Source organism: Ictidomys tridecemlineatus, chromosome X (assembly GCF_052094955.1).
Source record: "Ictidomys tridecemlineatus isolate mIctTri1 chromosome X, mIctTri1.hap1, whole genome shotgun sequence".
Taxonomy (NCBI): Eukaryota; Metazoa; Chordata; class Mammalia; order Rodentia; family Sciuridae; genus Ictidomys; species Ictidomys tridecemlineatus.
In genome coordinates, this window is record NC_135493.1 from 71,612,531 (window position 1) to 71,638,421 (window position 25,891).

Below are 25,891 nucleotides of genomic sequence, written 5' to 3' on the forward strand. Positions count from 1 at the left end.
TCCTCCTGCCTCAGGCTTCTGAGCTGCCTGGATTACAGATGGGTGCCATTGCACCTGGCTGTTTTATGGATTTTGAGGACCAAGATTTTTGAAGTAAGCCAGGTGGCTAGCCTCTGGATGGGTGGAAGCAGGCACCCTGTTACCCACTACCAACAGGGACATATTCATGAGTCCTTGGCTCTTGTCACATGTTGAGACACTTATAAAATCACAGTTTAAATTGTCTTTAAAGATTATATGATCCTGTACCCTCACATGAAGAAACTAAGGTTCAAAAAATGGGAGATACTTTCTTTCGATCACATAAAAATTAAAGGTAAAAGTGTAACTTGAACCCAATATTTCTTTGCCCAGGGAAATTTCAAATTAACATGCATATTTTCTATTATTTATTTTATTTTATTTTTTCTTACTTCTCTACTTTTACTAAGATGACCACAAATTACTTTTTGGAGAGAAAACATCCCTTAATGTTGTATATTAGGATAAAATGCAAACATTGGCAATAAATATAAATATAAACGCTATCCTCTTGTAAATGATACTTATTATCTATATAAGTGTATGTAACACTCATTTACTAAGGAAATGTTAAAAAATCCAAAATTAGAAAAAGTCAAACCTGGATTAGATATTTGGTGAGATATCATAGAAAGACCTGAAATCCAGATGGACAGAGTGCTCAGAGTCTCTCACAGTGGGGTGCTGAGAGGGTCATTAACCAGAGGCTCACCCTCACTAAAGGACTCAAGTTTAGGTGTTTGAAGTCCTCTCCAAATAAGGTTAAAATGTCTTATGATTACCTTTTTTAATAAGGACAACTTTATTTGCTAAATATATGTTTTAAATGCATTGCAATGCCTCTAAGCTTACACCAAACTGTTTAATGTACCAGATGAAGCCTTGAGAGTAACCTGCCTGCTGAGCAGGCTAGCAGCAGAAATGAAACCAGAATCCATGAATGTTGACTCCTGAACACAGTGCTTTCCACATTTTATTGAGCCAGGTAAATTCATCTTTATTTACAACACTAAATTCTTTGACCAGGAAACACCACTGTGGGGCACAAGTGCCCCTTTCACCCACCTATCTCAGAGCCTATCACCAGGCTTACTGTCTGTAATGCTGTTTCTTTATGCCACCAGGGCAAGAAATTGACCAAAATCTTAACAACTTTCATTTGTTGAAAGTCACCTATGTGCCTGTGCCATATGCTATACCTCTGTTCACTGGGTTTTGTTTTGAGGTACTACATATTGAAACCAGGGGGCTTATTCATGCATAAGCAAGCACTCTGCCATTGAGCTATAACCACAGACTTTTAATTCTTTTATTTTTGTTTTGAAATACGGTCTCACTAAGTTGCCCAGGCTGTCCTCAAACTTGCAATCCACCTGCTTCAGCCTCCTGAGTAGCTAGGATTACAGGCATGCACCACCATGCCAAGCTGGCATTACTTACTCTTTTCTGTTTTCGTTTTTTGTACTGCGGATTGAATCCATAAGTAGTTTTCCACTGAAATATATCCTCAGCCCAATTTAGGTTTTCTTTTTGTTGTTGTTTTCCTTTTGATTCAGGGTCTCACTAAATTGCTAAGGCTAGCCTTGAGCTCGTGATCCTCCTGCCTCAGCCTCCTGAGTTGCTGAGATTACAGATATGCACCTGGATAGCTGTATTCACTCTGATACATAAGTCTTGTATGGTAGGCATTACTATTCTCATTGTAAAGATGACAAAATAGAGTCTCAGAGCAGTTTGACTAAGATTACCCAGCTAAATAAGTTATAGAGCTAGGATTCAAAACCAGGTTTATCTCTCAGTAAAACCTCTTCCCAGTCCAACTACCTGAGTGTTACACTTCAACTAAGACAATCTAGCTACATGATGGCTCTGAGAAGATACACACAATGGTAAAGGCAAAATCACCTTCCTCACATAGCACTCAGCCTGACCAGGAAGCAGTTGGGAGCTGAGAGACAGTTTCTCTGTAGCTCTCCCACGTGACCCAGTCCTCCTCCAACAGGAACTCTTTCTGAAAACTACACAGTTACTTACTTGACCAAGTGTCTTATCAGAAGTTCCAGCATCTCACGGTTCTTTTCTGGTAGCTTATAAACCAGGGAATGAATAGCTCCTAGCCGATAATCCAGGTTATCAGACTCTGTCAGAAAGAAGAGTGTGAAAGATGTTTGGCTTTGTGGGCAATTGCATTGAACAAACTCTCATATGCATATACACATACAAACACACAAGCAGAGACACACACACAAACACAGATACAGAGAAAGACAACCAGAGACACAGAGAGAATCAAAAAGATGAAGAGATAAATAGGTACAGAGACAATGACAAAGAGAGTCCAAGAAGAAAGAGAACAAAAGTCAGAGAGAAAAAATAGTCCTTTTAAGATGAAGAAAAATTGAAGATAGAAGAGGAGGAGTAGAGGAGATGATAAGGCTGTTTTAAAGGCAATCAGAATTCTAGCCACAGCAGATTGTTCCTAAAATCCCACATGTAAACCTCTGTTTGACAACCCTTTCTCACCCACCTTCCTTGTGGTACTGTTGCTGCCTCTGGGTTCTTATGAAAATCAATGAGAGAGCCCAGAAGCACTGAGCAAGGTTCCCTCACTTCAAAAACCTGTCAAGAGGTCAAATCCCCTGAATCCTTATCATTCTCCCTACACAGATCACCATGAAGGATAAGGGCTGCGTACAGGCAGGAGAGACAGTCATAAAGTGGTCTCACCCAACATGGCTAATGCTTCCTTAATGGCCAATCTTTGGGGTGACTCTATATATCCTAGTTCACATATACCCCTCTATCATCACCCTCATTTTTCATATCTAGAAAATGTGATCTTGTGCTAACAGATTAAGAGTAAGGACTCACAACATAATTGAAAAGGCATTTGAAAAGGCAAAGTGCTAAAGGAAGCTGAAACAGCAGTTGTAATGTAACCATTTTGCTGTCCCTTGTTAATATGAGACAATTCTCTTGTTTTGAAGTAAGAAACAATAAATAAATAAACCAAAGTCTTTATACCTGTCACATCCTTCAAGTTAGCCAGTTTCTTCCAATCAACTCAGCTAACATTGATTTATGAAAAATCATATAACTCTTGAGTTAGCAAGCAGGAATATTCTCATTTGGCAGTGGGCAAAATCTGTGTTTTTGGTTTTTGTCCCTCAAGTAGTTTTCAAAATTTATTGTTGCAAACCTTACTAAGAAACCAGGACAACACAATAACTAGTAACATAAATACTTACTGGCAGCAGAGACCAGCTCTTTGTGAAGCCTATAGGTCATGACAGGTTCAGAAAGATTCCTGAAATTAATGAAGACTGTAAGTTCCTTTGGGGAGGGTGTAGCCAGACCTTGGATTCTCATTCTGTGGACTGTGAGGGCAATGTTTCTGAGCCCCACAGTCTAGTGTGATTGCATACATTTTTCTCTGTACCTAAAACACTTCCTAGTAATTCAACCAAAGACCTAGAAAAATATAGACTAAAGCTTCTAAAAAGGTCTCTAATTGCTACCCAAAGATAATGGAAGTATAAAAATGTCCTGCAAAGTTCCAAATGAGACACATTCTAAATGCTACCATGAATTCCTTACAATCTGATATATGCATAGAATTTCCAAGAACTTTTGCATCTATTCTTCCATTTCATCTTTCCAAAGATCCCATCAGGTGGAACAGTTATTCAAATCATTATTTAACTGAAGAAGAAATTTAGGTTCAAATTTTCTTCATTTAGTCAAAAAATATTTGCTGAGTACCTACTTGTTCCTGGAATTTTGCCAGGTTTGGTGGATCCAGAGATGAATAAGTACAGTCCAAACCCCCAAGGAGCTAATTCTAGTGGAGGAAAGAATCATACACAAAATTTTCCATGCAGTGGGACAAGTGTAAAAAATAAATATATGTTGTGATAAAGGAAGGAATAAATAATAATAATAGTAAACTTTGCATCATTTTAAGTGAATTGTGTGCTTTAACTCATTTAAATCTTATGATTACCCTGTGAGGTAAATACTAAGATTATATTCACTTAACAGATGAGGAAACTTGAGACTCACAAAAGTTAAAGAATTCATCCAAATTTACAAAACTAATAACTGGCAGATCAAGGCAGTTTGTCTCCAGACTCCCTGTTCTCAATTACTATGCTACATGGCCTGCTATTATTATTGTAGCAATCAGGGGATAATAGGTAATAGAGACCTGAACAAAAATAGTGGAAATAACATACAAATACAAGGTGAAGAGGCTCCTTTGAAAGATATTAAAAAGACAATTGCTTTATTGATTGGGTATGATGGTGAGGGAAGGACTAATTTAGTTTGGGTGAGTAGACAGAATAGGAATGGATTAAGAGGAAAGAAGAGAGGATAAACCAGAGGGAGTTCTCAGTTAGCCAGGGGAAAATAACTATTAAGAAGGTGAAAGCAGGGCCCTTGTAGGTCTGAAAAGCAGATTTGGAAATCATGAACCCAGAATGGTGGTTCATGAGAACAGATGGCCCTGCTCTAGGAGAGATGTCAAACTAACAGCCAAAAAAGGCTTTCTGACATTTCCTTTCTGATTGTTTTTGTTTTTGTTTTGTTTTGTTTTATGTCTAGTACAGTGTATAAAAGTGAAATGGAATTGAAACAACAATCAAAATAAGAAAAGTTAAGATATTTCATATAAAAATCTTTATTTCCATCTCTGTTGAAAAATGGAATGATCTGGCTCCTTTGGATTACATGGAAGGTTGCAGAAGTAAAAACTATTTCTGTTTATGTATGAAGGGATTGCTATGCAAATAAAGGTTCATTATATAACAAGTTTAATATGAAAACTGTCTACTTCACTCATTTTCATTTCCTGGACCCTAAAGATATTTGAATTTTCCATCCCTCAGTGTAGTAGAAAGAAAACATAGCCCTGGGAAATATCAGGTAGAATGTTCATAAAGAAGATGGACCAGAATGGCCAATGAGGCAAAAGAAAATCCAAACTCAAGTGATATTACAAAATCCAAAAGATGAGAAAGTTTTAAGGAGGGTTTGTTAACAATTTTTAACTCTACAGAGAACTCAAGTAATATAAAGACTGTGTGCAGCACTAAGGGAGTCACTGGTGACCCTGGCAATAACAGTTTCTGTGGAACAGTAGAGGTAAGAGTCAGATGAAAATGGAGTTAAGAGTAACTGGGGGTTAAGTATGTAGGACATGCACAGTATTTCATACAGAGGCTAGTGGGGATGGGGTGAAGCATCTCATAAGACTGGCTTGTCTTAATCCTGGTTCTAATTATCAGCAATAGGGTTAATAATTCCCAAGTACAGCTCAAGCCAAGAACTTCTAACTGAGTTGCACTTTCAATTGCCTGCTTAATGTAGTGCCCTAGGTTCTTCAAAGACACTCACAATTTGACATATCTAAAAGCAAACTTGTTGTCCCTCTCAAATCTGGCTATCATGCATGACCATCACTTGGTTGTATGGGCCAGACATGTGGAAGCTGTCCTTTAATTTCCCTCTCCCCAATCCTCATATCTAATTCATCAACTCTATACTTCCTAAATCTTTTGAATATGTTTCTATCTACCAATCTTCACTGCTACCTCATAGTCCAAGCAGGAATAACATCTCCTGCCTGGACCACAGAAGTAGCCTGCTTATTGACTTCCACCTCTACCAATTTTGTCTTCCTCTAATCTAGTATCCATACTATTTTTCCACAATACAAATCTCATCATGTAATCCCCCACTTACAACTTTTCTATAATCTTCTCATTCATGATAAATCTAAAATCTAATTTTTAAAATGTCTTAAAAGGCCCAGCATCTGACCCCTATGTACTTCTCCTCTCTTTCTATACTGAATACCTACACTGGTCCATGTAGTTTCTTGAATGGCCTTCCTCCCCTCTGTCTTAAGGCATTTAGATGTACAGTTCCCTTTGTTAGGAACCACCCCCTCTCACTTGGTTTTAACTTATAGCTCAAACCAGAGTTTAAACAATCAGAAAAAGTCAAGTGATCCTATTTGCTGTGGCTATGTGATGCCCCCAAAAGTTCATGTGTGAGACAATGCAAGAATGTTCAGAGGTGAATGATTAGATTATGAGGGTCATAACCTCATCAGTGGATTGATCCAATAATGGGGATTAACTGGCGGGAGGAAGTAGATCACTGGAGTGTGACATTGGGGTTTATATTTTGTCCTTGGTGAGAAGAGCTCTCTCTGCTTTCTGATTAACATGTTCTGCAGTGCTTTTCACTGTGTCCTTGCACCATGAGGTTCTGCCTCACTGCAGGCCCCAAAGAATGGAGTTAGCCATTTAAGAACTGAGATCTCTAAAACTGTGAGCACCACGAAAACTTTTTCTCATCTAAAATTATTCTTGCCAGGTGTTTTAGTCACAAAGGCAAAAAAAAAAGCTAATTAAAATGCTATTAAATGTCTTCAAAGAACACTATACCTTCTTTTCAGAAACTTATTGTTGTTTGTTATATTTGTATGATTATTTATCTTGTGTTCGTGCTCCTCAATATAAACTATTTAAGATCAGAGACCATATCTTCTCTCAACTGTATGTTTACTGTATAATATACTACTTGTATATGACAAGTAGTATAATAGGCACTCAGAAAATGTTGGCTAATTTAGAGATGAGCACTTCTTGAATGACAGAGCTAGTTAAATAAAAGAGGATAGACACAGGAGAAGGGAGTGATTGTTTTAATACTTTCCTGGAAATGTTAGCAACAAGAAGTTATTTAAAAATTCAGAACACAGATGGAAACCCACTCTAGGAACACTTTTATCTTTAAGAAATCTAAAAGGTATTGATCAGCTGGTGCATATTAAAAGTTCACAGATAAGAGTCTGGAGAACAAATATCTCTTATTGGGGGTGTTGCCCACTCACAGTTTCAGGCATCTCATCTTTCAAAAGGGCAATATTATAAATTGTGGGATGAGTTGGAAATGATATAAGGTTAGAATAGTCTTAACCTATAAACACTTTTGAAAATACTGATTCTTTTTAAGGAAGAGAGAGAGAGAGAGAAAGTATCAATTATTCTCACCATCACAAGTCTTCTGAAAGTACTCATAGAATATTGTTTTCTGTTTTTACTAAATTACCCAACAATCCCATAAAGGTCACAGTCCCCAGCAATTGAGGACAAGGTAAGAAGACATCCCACTACCAGCAGCCCAATTAAGAGACACTAAGGTTCAAAAAATATAGATTTGATCATGGATATTATTTAATGTGGTAAGAGTGCACCTCAATTTCCTCATCTGTAAAATGGATACCGCATCACTGGTGGTACTCAGTTATTAGGAGAGAAAACAATGACACTGTCAATGTAACCAACTAGCATATTGCCTAGCATAAAATAAACCTTCCTACAGTAGTTGCTTTCTTCTTTGGCAGATTAAGGAAATATACTTATGGAAAGAACATTCATGATGATGTTAACTTCTAAGATGATAATGCTATATAGCAGGAGGTCATTTAACAGAATATAATCTATTGGGAATTAGTCCTGTGATGCCAAATGAGCATGGTAGTTGAAAAATAAGACATTTTAGCATTTAAAGTATGGTGGCACATAATATGGGACATAAAAGGTAAAAAAAAAAATAGAATGGATTTTAAATACGTATCTATCTTGGCTGAGTACAGTGGTGCATGCCTATAATCCCAGCTATTGAGGAGGCTGCAGCAGGAGGATCACAAATTTGAGGCTATCCTCAGAAACTTAGTGAGATCCTGTTTTAAAAAAATTAAACATAAAAGGATGGGGATGTAGATCAATGGTAGAGTACTTGCCTAGCATGCATGAGCCCTTGGGTTCGATATATATGTATACATACAGACATCATATATATGTATACACACATATATATGTATACATACATACATATGTATATAAAATCACTTTTATATAAATTTATGCCAATATATTGAATAATATATTCATTGTCACTGTGTACTCCAAATTTTGCTGGTAAGTTACCTTTTTTTTTCCTTACTGCTGCCACTTTATTTAGTTCTAATAATTTTATGATTGCTACTGTATTTTCTTGACTTGGTTTTTATTTTCATCATATATATATATTGGGGGTATGGCACTCTCATGCACACACACACACACACACACACACATACACACACACACACACACACACACACATTACCCAATACAATTTGATATTTCAAAACGGTTGTTATTCACTAAAATATGTTAATAATCATGAATTTTCACAAGGTGTGATTTTACTAGTGAACCCATCATAACACTAACTTTATCTGCAACAATGGAAAAACTCCTTCAATTATTCCAAAAACATTGTTAAATACTGTACTTTTTTCAAAAACATTTTCATTAACAATTATAATTTCTATGTTTCCTTTGCTTAATTTCTCAGATTTAAAGAAAAGGTCTTCTAATGTACTTTCTTATTTGACAGAAATTCTCCTACTCTTTGTGTGTGTTTGTGGTTAGTAATCCTATCTAATTTTTTGAAACTGTGGGTTACCTCTAATCTCCACCCGAATTTCATTATCTATGAAGAGCAAAATCCCAATTCAAAACAGGCATACCTGAGGTAGAATTTCAAGGAGCTGGTGATTGTCTTAATGTCCCAGTCACTATTATGAAAATCAACATCTCCTGGGCATTTGGGATCTATTTGAGGAAAGTAAACAAAAAATGTTAATCTTTTTTTTAGAGTTTACCCTTTACTCCTCTAACAAAATAAAGTGAATTTATTAAAAGATAGTTACTCAAATGAGTTCTCAAGAGATCAAAATGTTATAAAAACAAAGTCTGATATTTCAACAAGTCCCTTGCATTATGGCCCAGCATGTAAGAAGCTTAGAAGTGATCTCTTCCATTCACACTACAAGAAAAAAATTCTAAACACACTGAAAATCAACTACTCATAGATTCACCATAGAAGTAATAGAACTGAGGATCATGGGGAAAACTGTTGTTATCCCGCCTCCCCCCAAAAAAGAAACTATATAGAGACATAGAGGAGGAAATTGAGACTCAAAACTTACTGTAGCAGAAGCCCAGGGGCAAAAATCTCCTAAGAAATAAATAGCAGGATAGGAAAACTTAATTTGTAATTGACTAACTGCTGGAGGCCCAATATGTATGAGTTTGAGAGAAAAATTCCTGATCCTAGAAGGAATCCCAGTTTTGTTTTAATTTTTATCTTCAAGAGCCCTGTGAGGTTCTTACAGTGAAGATCTGAGAAAAATCCTCTCATTCTTCTATGCTTCTGGAAAGGCAGAAGAAAAGTAGTCATCTTTATGCCCACTCTTTCTGTTCTTCATAATAGTTCCCTGAAGAGAAACTATTATAGACCCTAATCTACTGCAGTTTGACCACAAAATAACTGAACCGGCTAAAGGGAAATATTCTACTCAAGACTCAGCCTGCTTTCCTATGTCTCCTGAAGGGGAAAAACAAAACATTACTGAGAAGCACTTGGGAAGGTCAAAGGCCAGGGCACAACTTACTAAAAGAGATATAATCATAGGCTTATAGAATATTTTCCCTCCGGTGACACCTTACCACCACATCACATGGGTGCCTGTATAATAACAGGAAAATATGACTAAAAGCTGTACTATTCACACAATATTTACAAAGTATCTATGGAAAATCAAAGATAATGGGAGACAAAAACAAGAATAGCAGAGGAAAGCTTAGTCACAATCACCTACAGCTACAGCAAAGATTAACACTGGCTAAACTTTAGCCATATAAACATAAAACATCCCACTAAAGTCCTATATACCTAATTTTCTTTTACCTATTAAATAATATCTAGCCTGCAAAAAAAGGAAAGAAAAAGAAAAGGCATACTAAAAGACAGAAAATATACTCTTGAGAAGCACAGTGAACATCAGAAATAGACTTAGATATGGTAGCAATATTATCAGAATTATCATGCCAGTAATTTAAAACAAGTATGATTAACATGCTAAGGACATGGATAAAGTGAACAATTTAAAAGAGGAAATGAATAATATAGGAGAAACATGGAAAGTTGAAGAAAGAATCATTAGAAAAAAGAAACTGTAATAGGAAGAATGACTTTAAGAACCCATCAACAGATTGGGTACAACTAAGGAAAGAATCAGTGAGCTTGAAGAAATGTCAACAGGAACTTCTAAATCTAAAATTCAATGAGAAAAAAAGAATGAAAAAAAGAACAGAATGTTTCAAAGCTATAGGACAGTTATGAAAGGTAAAATATACATGCAATAAGAATACCATATGAGATGCAAGATAAAAAGGAAAGAAATAGTTGAAGCAAAAATGACTAAGAATTTCCTAAAACTAATGATAAATGTCAAACCACTGATCCAGGAAATTCAGTGAACCCCAGGCAAGACATATACTAAAAAAAAAAAAAAAAAATCTATACTGAAGTGTATTATATTCAAATATTTATACCTTTATTCTATTTTTTAAATTTTCTTTTTTAATGTGATGCTAAGGATCAAATGCAGTGCCTCATGCATGCTAGCCATGTACTCTACCACTGAGCTACAACCCCAGCGTTCAATTTTTTAAAAAATTCAGACAAAGGAAAAATGTTGAAGGAAGAAGGAAAGAAAGCACCTTACTTATAGAAGAGCAAGGATGCAAACAACATTGCTTTTCTCTATAGAAGCCATGCAAGCAAGAGGAGAGTGGAGTGAAATATTTAAAATGTTAAAAGGTGAATGGATAAAGAACATGTGAGATACACACACACACACACACACACACACACACACACACACACAATGGAATATTACTCAGCCTTAAAGATGAATGAAATTATGGCATTTGCAGGTAAATGGATGGAGCTGGAGAATATTATGCTAAGCAAAATAAGCTAATCCCCCCAAAACCAAAAGTCGACCATTTTCTCTGATATGTGGATGCTAATTTACAATAAGTTGGGGGCGCTAAGGAAAAATAAAGTTACTCTGCATTAGGCAGAGGGAAGTGAAAATAGGGGAGGGGGAAAGGGAGTAGGAAGGTTAGTAGAATGAATCAGATATTATTACCCTATTACATACATGATTACACAACCAGTGTGATTCTACATCATTGCAACCAGAAGAATAAGAAGTTATACTCCATTTATGTACGATGTGTCAAAATGCATTCTACTATCATGTATAACTAATTAGAACAAATAAAAAAGAGAAGACCAACAATAAGGTGATTTTTAAACTTGCAAATATTCTGCAGCTATCTCTACAGGCTCAAAATGAGCAGTCTCATCGTTATTATACATATCTGCCTCAGACCCTCTTCTTGGTGTAGAGAAGAAAGAATGGAAGATAAACTCTAGCTCTTAGCTTCTCTGCAAGGAAAGAAGAAACTGTAACATATACCTAAAACTCTAACGTTTCTAGCTGCACCCCAAGGGACTGGCTTATATCCTACATCTCTCAAGGCAACAGAGCATCTCAGCACTCTCTAATTTCTTAGTGGCCATTAAGAACAATAAGAGCAGGTTGGACAAGCACATAGAGTTTTGAGGCATCTAAAAATCTCTGGTCAGGCTGATTAGGGAGGAATGTCTCCTATAAAAGAGCACACTAACAAGACTGAGAGAGGCGGTTCTTTCATCTACTATGCAAAGGCTGAGTTAAGGAAACAAAGTTAAGAAAGAAATGAAACATAAGGCAATATGTTTCAAATAAAAATGCAAGATAAATCTCAAGAAACTGAACCTAATGAAAGGGAGATACTTGATTTACCTCACAGAAAATTAAAAAGGACATTCATAAAGATACTCAGCAAAGTAAATATAGCAAAGCATGAACAAACTGAAGTTCTCAACAAAGACAAAGAAAACATAAAAAACACCAAAAAGAAAATCATGAAGCTAACTAACATAACTGAGCTCAAAAACTCAATAGAGTAGTTCAACAGCTGGCAAGATCAAGTCAAACTTGAAGACAGGTCATTGGAAATGATCTAATCTGAAAAGAAAAAAAAAGAAATGATCTAATTGATTAAGGGGCTTACAGGACACCATCAAGAAGAATTCAGGGCTGGGGCTGGCTCAGTGGCAGAGTGCTTGTCTACCTTGTGTGAGGCTCTAGGTTTGATCCTCAGCACCACATAAAAATAAACAAAATAAAGGCATTCTGTTCGTCTACAACTACAAAAATATTTTAAAAAGAATAATTCATGCATTGTGATTATCCATATATTATATATTAAGACTGAGAGAGGTGGTAAGGCTAGATAATAAAACAATAAAACAATAATGTGATAAGAAAAAAAGGGACAGAAAAACATGTTCAAAAAATAAAGGCAGGACATCAATGTTTATAGCAGCTCAATTCACAATAGCTAAGCTACAAAACCAACCTGGGTGACCATCAACAGATGAATGGATAAAGAAAATGTGGTCTATATACACAATGGACTATAACTCAGCCACAAAGAAGAATAAAATTATGAATTTTGCTGGTCAATGGATGGACCTGGAGACTATAATGGTAAGTGAAATAAGCCAATCCCCCAAAACAAAGGCCAAATATTCTCTCTGATATGCTAACCCACAACTAGGGAAGGTATAGAAGTTTACTAGATTAGATGAGGGGAAGGAAGAGATGGGAAAAGGAAAAAGAGTAGAATGAATCAGACATAAGTTTCCTATGTTCATATATATGAATACAAGACCAGTGCAACTTATATCATGTACAACCAAAAGAATGGGAAGTTATACTCCATGTATGCATAATAGTTCAAAATATATTCTATTGTCATGTATAACTAAAATAACAATTTTTTAAAAGAAAAAAATAAAGACAGAAACTTTTCCGAGAAAAGATTAGAAATCTAGATGTAGCAAATGTGCATTCCTTTTCTCACTCACCACCCCTTTAATGATCAGAATGTCTACTGTGATCTATCTAGTTAGGGACAAATTCTGGATATGCAGGAGTCATCACAACCAAGTATTAAATTGGTTTTACTTGAGTAATCCTGAACCAAGACGTTAATTGCTGGTTTTCTCTGGAGGGAAAAATGCATATAATGTTGTAAGCAGGAAGTTGAGCAAATGATACCATGGATCTTGACATTCCGTATAGATTTCTCAAAAGAGAATTTTCAAAATTCAGGACAGGCCCTAAATAAATGATGTCATGACAAACTTGATTAAATCAGATAAAGCAAAAAAAAAAAAAAAAAAAAAAAAGTCTACATCCAGGAAGTACAACAGACTTCTTAGGAGGATAAATCCAAAGAGACCCACAACAAATCAAATTGTTAAAAGTTAAAGACATATCCTACTGAAAGCTGAAAGAGAAAAGTGAGTTGTTACATATGACAAGGTCTTCATAAAACTACAAGGGGAATTTTTAATAAAAATTTGAAGACTAGAAGGGCGTGGGGTGTTACACTAAAAAAAAATTGGAGAAAAAAAAGAAACAAAACTTGCCAACCAGGAAAACTATACCTATCAATCCTGTTCTTCAAAAACCAAGGTTTTACTGCATGCTTTCTACCAAATATTTAAATAACTAACATAAAGCCTTCTCAAATGCTTCCAACGACACTGAAGAAAAGACTACTTCCACATTCACTTTGTCAGGCGGCACTACCCTGATAACAAAGCTATACAAGGACACTGCAAGAAAACTACAATCCAATATCCCTGACAAACGAATGAAAAAAATCCTCAATAGCATATTAGCAAAACAAACTGGAAAGCACATTAAAAAGATCATTCACACCAGGTCTTGTGGAACACACCTATAATCCCAGTGTTATTGGAGGATAAGGCAAGATGATCACAAGTTCAAGGCCAGATTAGAAAACAGATTTGTCTCAAAAATAAAAAATAAAAGGAGTAGGGATGGAGCTAAGTGTGTGAGACACCAGGTTGAATCCCCATTACTGAAAAAAATAATCATTCAACATGATCAAGTGGAACTCATCCCAGGAATAGCATGATGGTTTAACATATGCAATTCAATAAATCCAATAATCATATTAATAAAAATATGAGCAATAATCACATGATCACCTCACTAGATGCAGAAAAAGCTTTTGAAAAACTCAACATGTGCTCCTGATTAAAATAAACTCAAAAGTAAGCATAGGAGGAATGTACCTCCTATGAATAGAAGTCATATATAACAAGCTTTTAGCTAACATCATACTCAATGGTGAAAAGTTGAAATCTTTTTCTCTAAGATCAGGAACAAGACAAAGAAGTGTCTACATACAGATTCCTAAATACAGATTCTAGGAACATCTGAGATGCTTTTTAAAATGGTAATACCATGCTCCTCCTTTATCAGTTAAACGAGAATCTGTAGAAGTGAATTCTGATTTTTTTAAAAATTTTAATTCTTGAGGCAGTTTGTATGAATAGTAAGGGTGGTGACATACTGGGTTATCTAATTTAATTAAACAAGAAACAGAAAATTTAAAGGTGTTGGAAAACAGGTAATAATTATTATTATTTCTCTATGACACAATCGCTTACTTGAAAAACACAAGAGAAACAATTGAAAAATTGTTAAAATCAACAAGAAAGCTTGTTAAAATCCCTAGCCAGAGCAAGTGAAAAACAAAACAAAACAAAACAAAAACCCCACACCAAACCTTATAAGCATCCTATATTCTACCTTTAGACAATTCAAAATTATAATAAGAAGAAAAGGCACTGTGTATTATATTTACGTAAGCAAAAATCCATATTTGAGACTTTTCTAAAGAAAAATGTAAAACATAAAAATAAAACTGATGTAAATTTAAAAATGCTATGCTCCTGGATAGAAAGAATAATATTGCAAAGTTGACAACTTGATCCCACTTTACAGAATTAATAAAATTCTATTCACAAACTTGTTTTCTTCAACATGATAAAATAATTTTGAAGTTTATATGGAATAGTAAACTAATAAAATGACTGAAAGAATTTTTAACATGAATAATTATGGAAAATCTGTACTAGTTGATGGGAAAATGATTAATGATGCTATATTAACAAAGTCCTACTAGTCAGAATAGTGAGGTCAGTGGAAAAATGAAAAATTCAAAAAGAGATCATTTTGTAAGTATAAGGATTTAATATAAAATCAAAACCCCATTTTAAATTTCCAAAAAAAGCAGAATTGTTCAGTAAACGGAGTTTAGAAAATTAACTATTCAAAGCTGGGCATGGTACTACATGTCCATGGTCCCAAGAATACTCATTAGACTAAGACAGCAAGATTGCAATTTGGAAGCCAGCCTGGGCAACTCAGCAAGACCCTACCTCAAATTAAAAAGGACTGGAATGGAAATGGAGCTCAGTGGCAGGATGCTTGCCTAGCATGCACTAGGACCTGGGTTTGATCCCCATAACTACACATACACAAGGAACTATCTTGATCAAAGTAAGTTAGATTCCTATCTCAAAAGCAAACAATATATTCAACTGCAAATTGTGTAGAAATGTTAAAAAATTTTTTTCTCTCTCTCTCTTTATATATATAGTAGAAGAGTTAAAACGCATATATATCATCCAAGAAATAGGTGAATTTTTAGAGGCTCTTGAGGTATAGAATGATTTCTACCTTCTAAACATACCAGAATATAAAGTTTTAAATACACTTAGAATATCCTATGGATATATTGCCAAGGATGATCAGTGCTAAAAACTGGCATAGAGATGACCACATGAGAGGTACACTGGGAATCATAATTTAATATAATTTATGCACTCTTTCTATCTCAAAAACTAGTTTAATCAGGTAAGAAATTGTATTACAATCATTGGAGGAGCTTTGTGAAGTGTAGATCCCTGGATTCCAGGACAAGAGATCAATTAATTGTAGCCAGGATAAGGCTTGGAATTTTTTAAATTAATTAACCAATAACACCACAAAGCTGATTCTACATGAGGCTGATTTGGAGAACTCACTGTCTGAGGATTGTTATGCCATCACTCATGTAATGTAATGGATAATAATATTTAGAAAACTGATTATAGGTAATATTTCAGTCAAAGTTATAACCATCACTACCAATGAGGGTACAATGGCCTATCCATTATATTCAGAGACAAAAATGAACAAGTAAACAAAATCAAAATTAAAAGATGGAAAATTACAGAAGCTGAACTAAAACACATGAATCATGTCAGAATGGCCTGTTTAATTCAAAGAAATGGTAGACAATATGCTATTTACTGTGAAAATTCTAGTTGCATGAATAGTAAAACCAGCTTTGATTACTGAAGTTGATAAACCTGATCTAGTGAAAGGCTGCAAGACAAGTGACTAATAGATAGTGTGGGCAGTTACAAACCCATCAAGCTCTGATACAAGTTATGAAGGCAGTAATGACTATGTAATAACTGATTACTTTCAACACATATCTTGGCAGCTATTTATTAGGCACTTGATCACGCTACTTCTTCAATTATAAAACCCAGAGATGCCAGACTAAATAGTAGCTGAAAGAAAAATCACTTTATTAGTTATTGCTGAATACAAGATATATTTATGCCTCAAGTTAAAAACAAAATTCATACACAGAATATGGCAGTGGGTGATCTTCAAAAAAAATAGTAACTAATGTTGATACATGTTTCTTTCACTCAGAAGAAATTCTGGCTATAAACACAGAAAAAGTCTATCAAGTATTTCAGGTCAGTTTTATGAGATGCTCCATTGATAGATAAATAAGATAGACACAGAGATATAAATAAGATAGATATAGAGATATAATGTGCATAGGTATTTGTTTATACACAAACCCACACGTGCACACACACCTACCCACACACATTATATCTCTCTATATATATGTAGAAGACAAGGTTGCTAGTTCATAAAAGGTTGTAGGCAACCCTGATTATCAGCTTAAAATAAACCCATCTGAGGCCCATTGATTTTCCTCTGGACTAAAATTATATCAAGATACACACACACACACACACACACACACACACACACACACACACACATAAAACCTTGAGGCAATAATTCTACTTTGGCAAATCTACCCAAAGTATACTTTGAAATTCTGCATAAATAGATTGTAATAAAAAGGGAAACAACTGAAAAGCTCAACAAGAGAGAAATTATTTGATGAATTATGGTTCTGTTTCCCATCACATTATTATGTGACCATTAAAATATTTGCAAGGCATTTTTAATCACATGGGAAACATTCTATCAAGTTAATGGAGGCATGTAAATATCACCAAACACATTGTCCATAAAACAATATAAAGCCACCAGAAAAAATGAGAGTTCAAAAAATTATATTCTCCCACCACATAACAAAGAGAACACTTACATTTTTAAATTACATTTAAGCAGGAAAATAGATGCCAAGTCCCAGGAGATATCATTTACATTCCTTCCCAAAAAATTTTGGAGCACAAGGACAAGTCTGGGCCAAGTGCATTAATGAGAAATGAGGATGCTAGAGGAATATTAATCCAAAATCCCACCAGAAAGAGAAAGACTACACAAGTATTAAATTGCTGAAAACAGTAAGGATGGATCAGAGGACTTTGGGGAAGGTCTTTCTATGCAGTTGTCAAAAGACAGTCTACGAAAGGTATTGCTTCTAGGAAATAAAGCAAAACCTAAGAGGTAGATATCACTGAAGTGCAGGTAGTTAAAGGTAATTAATACAAAAGAGGAAATTTGGGTGATGGTCAAATATCTACCAGGCAAAAGAGATAGATTTCAAACTAAAGACTATACAATGACACAAAAAACACATTTTAGTGATAAAATGAAGATACAATAGCTTTGAATATCTATGAATTGAATAATACAGCAACCACTTTCATAAAGCAAAAATATAGGAAATACAATGAGACATCACGAGAAACACTAATAATGAGATTTTATCATATCAATTTAATGGCACACTGATCAAATAAGCAAAAAACAAATAAGCAAATGGAAGACTTGAACAACATAATCTGGTCAGTCTTCCAGATGTGTATCAAATTTTGTACCATGATAATAGATACTACATTCATTTCTTAATTATACATGAAAAAGTCCCAAAACTTGATCACGTATTAAAAAAGAAAATATCAGTAAATGAGAAAGTTGAAATACTATAAATATTCTGTAATCATAATACAATAAAACTGTGAATAATTCTTAAAAGTTCATCCCACTTAGAAATTTGGAAACTCCCTGTGAAAATAATTCTTTAGTAAATAAGGAAATACAAATTGAAATCATAGAACATCTTGGCCTAGAGGTGTATCTTTCAGTGGTACAGTACCTGCCTTACACATATGAAACCTTGGTTTTAATTCCTAGCACTGTAAAAAATAATAAAAATTAAAAAACAGAACTTCTTTTAAAAAATGCTAACCAAAATACTACATATCGAAATCTATGAGGTTCCTTTAATAAGGTGAATAGGGAAGATTCACTAACTTAAAAATGTTCATCAATATATAAAAGAATGAAAAAATAATTTACTCATGGCTCAACAAGCTAAAGAAAGAACAACAAAGCAAATGAAAAGAAAGAAAATAGTAATAAGGAAAGCATTAATTAATGAGGTAGAGAGCAGAAAAAAAAGTATCTAATTAATAAATCAAAACCCTAACTTTTGCAGGGCATAGTGGCACACACCTGAAATCCCAGGAGCTCGGGAGGCTGAGGCAAGAAGATCATGAGTTCAATACCAGCTTCAGCAAGTTAGTGAGGCTCTAAGCAACTCAGTGAGACCCTGTCTCTAAATATAAAAAAAAAAAAAAAGGTCTAGGGAATATGGTTCAGTGGTTAAGTGTCCTTGGGTTCAATTCCTGCTACCAAAACAAAACAGAACAAAAACCTAACTTTTTAATAGATCAACAAAGATATAAACTACAAACTAACTTCATCAAAAATGAGGAAATACACAAGCATCATTAAACAAAGAGGGGGGAACCATTAAAAGAGAAGAAAATTTAAATCACAAGAGACTAATCTGTAGACTTTGATACCAATAAATTTGAACACTTCAATGAAATTTTCATCAAAATTGACATCATTAAAGATTAAAAACTGCCTGGCATGGTGTCACATGCCCATAATATCAGGAGCTCTGGAGGCTGAGGCAGCAGGATTTTGAATTCAAGAAATTCAGTGAGACCCTGTCTCTAAATAAAATACAAAATAGGGCTGGGATATGGCTCAGTGGTTGAGTGCTCCTGAGATCAATCCCTGCTACACCCCACCAAAAAACAAACAAACAAACAAACAACAATAAAAAAATGATTAAAACCTTAAACAGAAAAAATTCCAAAATAAAAACAGAACACACACCACACACACACACACACACACACACACACACACACACACACACACACACTGAGAAAATGATACCAAATTCAAAGAGCAGAGTCCCAGGTATCCACAAATTATTCTAGGGCATTGAAAATGAATGAAAAACTGTGATGCTTTGTACAAAGCAAGTTAAACATGAATATCAAAACCTAGAAATGAAAGTGCCAAAAGAACTATAGACCAATACTATCTGTGAATAGCAATGGAAACGTTCAAAATAAAATGTTAGTGAACTGAATCCCATACCATACTAAGAAAATATATCATGACCAAGGTAAATTAATTCCAGAAATGAAAGAATGAAATGATGGCTAAATATTAGGAAATATATACTATTTTATAGATTTACATTGAGAGATAAATTATGACTTTCTCCATAGATGCTGAAAAAGACTTCAACAACTAAATTCAACATCCACTATTAATTTTTTAAAGTTAAAGTTAGCCAGATGTGGTGAACTCAGGAGGCTGAAATAGAAGGATCCCAAATTCAATGCTAGCTTCAGCAACTTAGCAAAATCCTGTCTCAAAATAAAAAATCTAAAAAGGGCTGAAGGTCTGAGAATGTAGCTCAGTGTGAAAGGCCGTGGGTTCAATACCCAGTATTATAAAATATTTCAAAAATCAAATTTCATAGATTTGCCATTTCCCTACACTGGCAATGGGTATTGAATCCAAGGATGCCCTACAGCTGAGATTCATTTCCAGTCTTTTTTATTTAATTTTTTAAATGTTGTGATGGGTGTTGCTAGATTGCTAAAGCTTTGATCCTCCTGTCTCAGGCTCCCAGGTAGTTGGCATTACAAGTGTGTGTCACCACACCAGTTACAATGGCATTCTTAATAGAGTAAAGCATGCACACACACATACACACACACACATACACAAATATATGCAAAAAGAGAGAAGTTCTTAAGAATTGTAAATAAGAAAAATCAATATTTATATTTGCATGTATGATAATATATCTAGAAAACCTAGTTAACCAATGATAAAATCACTACAAAAATGAACATTCAATAAATAAGCAAAATATGAAAATTAACATATATAATCAGTATCATTCACATACCGAAACAATATACAGAAATTATAAAAGTAGTAGAAATCTCATTTACAACAGTAGTAAAGAAGAGGAAATCCTCAGGAATAAAATTAACCAAAATGTGCAAGATGCACACAAAGAAAAATATAAAACATTCCTGAACAACACAACAATAGGACAACAGACTTGAACAAATGGAAAAATGCCCCTTATTCTTGGATCAGATGATTAATTGTGACAATGATGTAAATTCTCCCTAAATTATTCTATAAATTTAAGAAAATCCCAACAACCTTTATACATGGCTACACAAGGTGATATAAATTTCATATAGAAAATAAGAAAGATTGGTCATGAAAACACTGAAAGAGAAAAGGTACACGGGAAGTCAAGTTTTGTCAGACATTAAGACATACTATGAAGACTATACATAAATCAGTTCAGTTTCAGCAAAGGAAGACACAAAATAGTAGAATATGATAGTTCAGAAGTAGACCCAAGTATTCATAAAAAATTTAATATTTATAAAAATGGCATTTTTAGATCACTGAGAGCAAAGACACTTATTTTACTAAATGGTACTAGAAGAACTAAAGAACCATTTGGATAAAGATAAATTTAAATCTATATTTCGTCCATATACAACAATAAACATTTATTTATTTATTTATGTACCAGGGATTGAACTCAGGGGTACTGGATCACTGAGCCACATCCCCAGCCCTATTTTGTATTTTATTTAGAGATGATATCACTGAGTTGCTAAGCACCTTGCCATTGCTGAGGCTGGCTTTGAACTCAGGATCTTCCTGTCTCAGCCTTCTGAGCCAATGGGATTACAAGCCTGTGCTACCATTCCCATCAACAATAAAGTTTTAAAGGGATCAGAGATATAATGTGAAAAAAATAAGACCACAGAAGTACTGGAATAAAAAACAGACCATTCTCTATTTATCTTGCATGTGAAGAAAGGCTTGAAACTATCACTCAAAATCCAGATGCAGTAAAGTAAAATGTTGATAAATATCATGGTTTAGATATCAGGTTTCCCCAAAACTTCAAGTGTGAAACAATGCAAAAATTTTCAGAAGTGAAATGATTGGTTTGTGGGAGCCTTAACGTAATCACTGGATTAATCCATTTATATAGATTAACTGGGTGTAACTATAGGCAAGTAGGATGTGTCAAAGGAGGTAGGTCACTGGGAGTGTGACATTGGGGTTTATATTTTGTCTCTGGCAAGTGGACCTCTCTCTGCTTCCTTATTGCTTGCCATTTCTTGAGCTTCTTACCTCTGCCATGTTCTTCCACCATGAAGTTCTGCCTCATCTGGGGCCCACAGCAATAGAGTTAGCCATCCATGGACTAACACCACTGAAACCATGAACCCTAAATAAATGTTTCTTCCTCTAATTGTTTTCATCAGGTCTTTTGGTCATAGCAATGAAAAAGCTGACTAAGCTAATAAATTTGACTATATAATATTTTAAAAATATATGTCAAAACTGTCACAAATAATATCATATTTTAACTGACAAATTGAGAGAAAATGTCTGGAACATACATAGGAGATAAAGGGCCAACATCCCTAATATAGAAATAACTCAAATACTGAGGGGCAAAAAAACTTAAAAAAGAAAAAAAAAACTCTGATGGACTGAATGGTCAAAAAATATGAACAGACAATTCAAGTACAGAATATATATACATCTATGTGTGTGAATTATATGCATGTAACAGTATATGAAAAAGACAATGAAACTCTCAGAGTACGATAAATGCAAATGGAACATGCCCCACAGTACCATTTCTTATGAGTAAGATTTTTTATAGCACTATATTCCATTAGCAAGGCCTTGGGAAAATGGGCACTCCCCTACATTGCTGGTAGAAATACAAATTGATAGAATAATTCTGGAGATGAATTTGCAAATATCTAGGAAAAACTATGTAAGCATTTATCTTTTGTTTCAGAAATCCCACTTTTAAAAATTTATCTTGAAGACATATCATTATAAGAAAATACATGAGCATGAGATAATTTATTATAGCAGTATTTTGTGTGCAAAATAAAAACTAGAAACAATCTAATCTATGCTCAGACATAGGCCAGTTGTTGAATAAACTGCATTATGTCCACATTCTGAAGCTGTTTGTCAAATGCTTACTCTGAATTTCTTGAGATTATCCTGTGGATTTTATCATTTATTTTGTTAATGAAGTATAGCACATTTATTGATGTATTTTAATCCAATTTTGCATCCTAGGGATAAATCTTACTTAGTCATGGTATATAATATTAATGATGTGTTGCTAAATTTGGCTAGTATTTTATTGAATATCTTTGTATCTATTATTTACCACATATACTGACCCGCAGTTTTCTCTTCTTGTAGTATATCTTTGGTATCAGAGTGATTTAGGCCTCATATAATGAGATTGGAAGTATTCCCTTTACTTATATTGTTTGGAAAAGGTTTGAAAGAATTTTTATTCTTATTTCAAGTTTGGTAGAATTTACCCATGAAGCTATGTGGTCCTGGGTTTTTTCTCTGTTCATAAGTTTTTGATTACTACTTCAATCTCTTTGTTATTGGTGTATTCAGGCTTTCTTCTACATTTGGTCTTGGAAGACTACATGTTTCCAAAAATTTCTCAACTTCTTCCAGATTACCCAAGCTTTGGGCATATATTTATTCTTTTATTTATTTATCTATTTATTTATTTTGGTACTGGGGATTGAACTTACGGATACTTGACCACTGAGCCACATCCCCAGCCCTATTTTGTATTTTATTTAGAGAAAGAGTCTCACTGAATTGCTTAGCACCTCACTTTTGCTGAGGCTGACTTTGAACTCGTGATCCTCCTGCCTCAGCCTCCTGAGCCACTGGGATTACAAGCATGCGCCACCATGCCCAACTAATTATTCTTAATAGTCCCTTACCCTTTTTATTTCTATAGCATCAATTATAATTCATTCTCTTTCATTTTTTTGACTTATTCATTTGAATCTTCTTTTTTTCTTAGTCTAGGTAAAGGTTTGCTGATTTAATTTAAAACAAAACTACTCTTAGTTTTTTTAAGTTTTTTTCTAAAGGGTTTTGGAAAACTTAATATTGTTAATGTATTGACCTTCCCCACACTGAATAGAAGATTTAATAAACCCCTTACAAAACCCCAGAAGGCACTTTTTAATAAAATGACAAGCTGATTCATTTCCTAAATTTCATATGGAATAGCAAAGAACTCTAAATAGCTAAAACCGCTTTGAAAAAACAAGAATAATGTTGAAGGACACTTCCCCATTTCAAAAATTTCAAAAGAAATATAATCATGACAATGTGGTACTAGCACAGGGATCAAGTGATGAATTATTCCATTAATTGAGAATTCAGAAATAAATCTATAAATTTTGGATTAGATTTCTCCATTCTATGTACTGAGACAATGCAATGGGAAAAGAAAACTCTTTTCAACAAATTGTGTAGTGACAACTTGAGAGCTCATACAACAAAATAAATTTGGATCCCTTTCTCAAAATATATACAAAATAATAGAAAACTCATCAAATGCTTAACTGTAAGAATTGAAATGTTAAAATTCTTAGGAGAAAATATAGAGATGAATCTTGACCTTGGATGGGGCAATCATTTCCTAAATATAACACTGACATTCACAAAAGATCAAAGGGAAATAATAAGCTGAACTTCATCAAAATGAAAAATCAGTCAGTTCTCTTCATACATGGTACATATGTCCCATAAAGTCCTTAAAAACAACAAATTAGGGGCTGGGGATATAGTCAGTTGATAGAGACCTTGCCTCACCTATACAAAGCCCTGAGTTCAATCCCAAGCGCCACAAAAATAAATAAATAAATAAATAAATGGATTAGTAGTTGCTGAACTATTACTCTTAGCAGAAAAAAAGAATTAATTTCCCATAAGCCCCTGGTCACAACTTCTGCATAATCCAATACACAATCTGGTTTTATGTGTGTTTCTGTTTAAAGACATCTTATTTTATGTATATATATATATATATATTTTTGATTGACTAATGCTGAACTTATGGCTAGCAGTACAAAAACTGATGCCTGCTTATCTAACATACTTACTTTTGTCCATTAGGAATGCCTCACCCTTCTTTTCCTTAAGATTACTAGATAAAACCTGACACTACACTTGTCAGCAATTTTAAACAGTGAAGTTACCAGTAAAAAGCCCAAAAGTATGAAAATGTGGAACTAAATTGACAATGAAAAGGATATGTGTTTTTAGTATGAGAGCTGAGACGAAATTGCAGAAACGCACCTTGTATGAGTATGGATATTAGCCTACTTACAATTTTTGCAGTTGTGCATATGTCCATAAGTGACCATAAATATACTGTATTGATTTTGGGGTTACAAATGAATTAAAGACTTTGGTGTGGTGGTGCATACCTGTAATCCCAGAGGCTCAGGAGGATCGCAAGTCCAAAGCAACCTCAGCAACTTAGTAAGGCCCTAAGCAACGTAAACAAGACCCTATGTCTAAATAAAATACAAAAAAAAAAAAGAGCTGGAGATGTGGCTCAGTGGCTAAGCACCCCTGGGTTCAATCTCTGGCACCAAAACAAACAAACAAAAAAAGAATAAAAGGGAGTAGGAGAATTTTCTAATAACAAATCCACAAATAACAAGGATTGGCCATGTATCTCAATAAAAAAAAAACACAAGGACAGTAGTGAACATAAAGTAGATCAGCAAGGAAGATTATCAAAAGATGATATTAAAAGAGGTAACAGGTTACATGGGCCTATTATATAGAGGTTTTGGACCATTGGAAGGATTTTAATTTTACTCAGAATGAAATGAGAAACAATTGGTGAGTTTTGAACAAAATAATGGCCTGTTATGATCTGACCTTTTTTTTTATAGAAGGGAAAATCTAACTGCTGTGCAAACAATAGTAAGGTGAAGGGGCAGTAAAGAAAAGAGACACATAAGGGGACTACTGTAATAATTATGATAAAAAAAAAACCTATGACTTCAATTTGGGTGACAGTGATAAATGTGCTGAGAAGGGGTCAGATGTGGATACAATTTGAAATAAGAGCCTATAAAATTTGTTGGTGGATTAGATATGAGAAGAAGAAGAAAAAGAAGTTATAGATGACTCTAAAGTTTCAGGCCTGAGCAAGTACAAGAAACTGAAATGGTGAATCCTGTGGACAGTGTAGGTTTGGAGGGGAGATCAGTAGTTTATTTTAGACATGTTAAGTTTAGAAATGTCTAAAAGAAACTCAGTGAAGATGTCAATAGGAAATTTATATACATGAGTCTAAAGATAAGTGAAGGGACCTGGGAAGAAGTAAATCTGGGACTTATTATTTCCTTTAATGAAGGCATACTGAGTGCCATCCCTAGGTCAGGTGTTGTGCTGAAACCTGTGCTATCCAATATGGCCACCACTAGCCACATATGGCAATTCGAACCTTGATTAAATTTA

The 25,891-nt window shown here is 34.4% G+C and overlaps 1 protein-coding gene across 1 annotated transcript in view; it reads right to left on the reverse strand.

The window, feature by feature from the left end:
• The window catches only part of Ophn1 (oligophrenin 1), a 383,470-nt gene that overhangs the window by 79,978 nt on the left and 277,601 nt on the right, over positions 1 to 25,891 (reverse strand). Inside the window, exons 16-18 of the mRNA XM_040282142.2 lie at positions 8,612 to 8,696; positions 3,270 to 3,328; positions 2,056 to 2,161 (exon numbers count right to left, since the gene is read on the reverse strand). Of these exons, the coding sequence (XP_040138076.1) occupies positions 2,056 to 2,161; positions 3,270 to 3,328; positions 8,612 to 8,696 (250 nt within the window). The remainder of the gene's footprint in view (positions 1 to 2,055; positions 2,162 to 3,269; positions 3,329 to 8,611; positions 8,697 to 25,891) is intronic.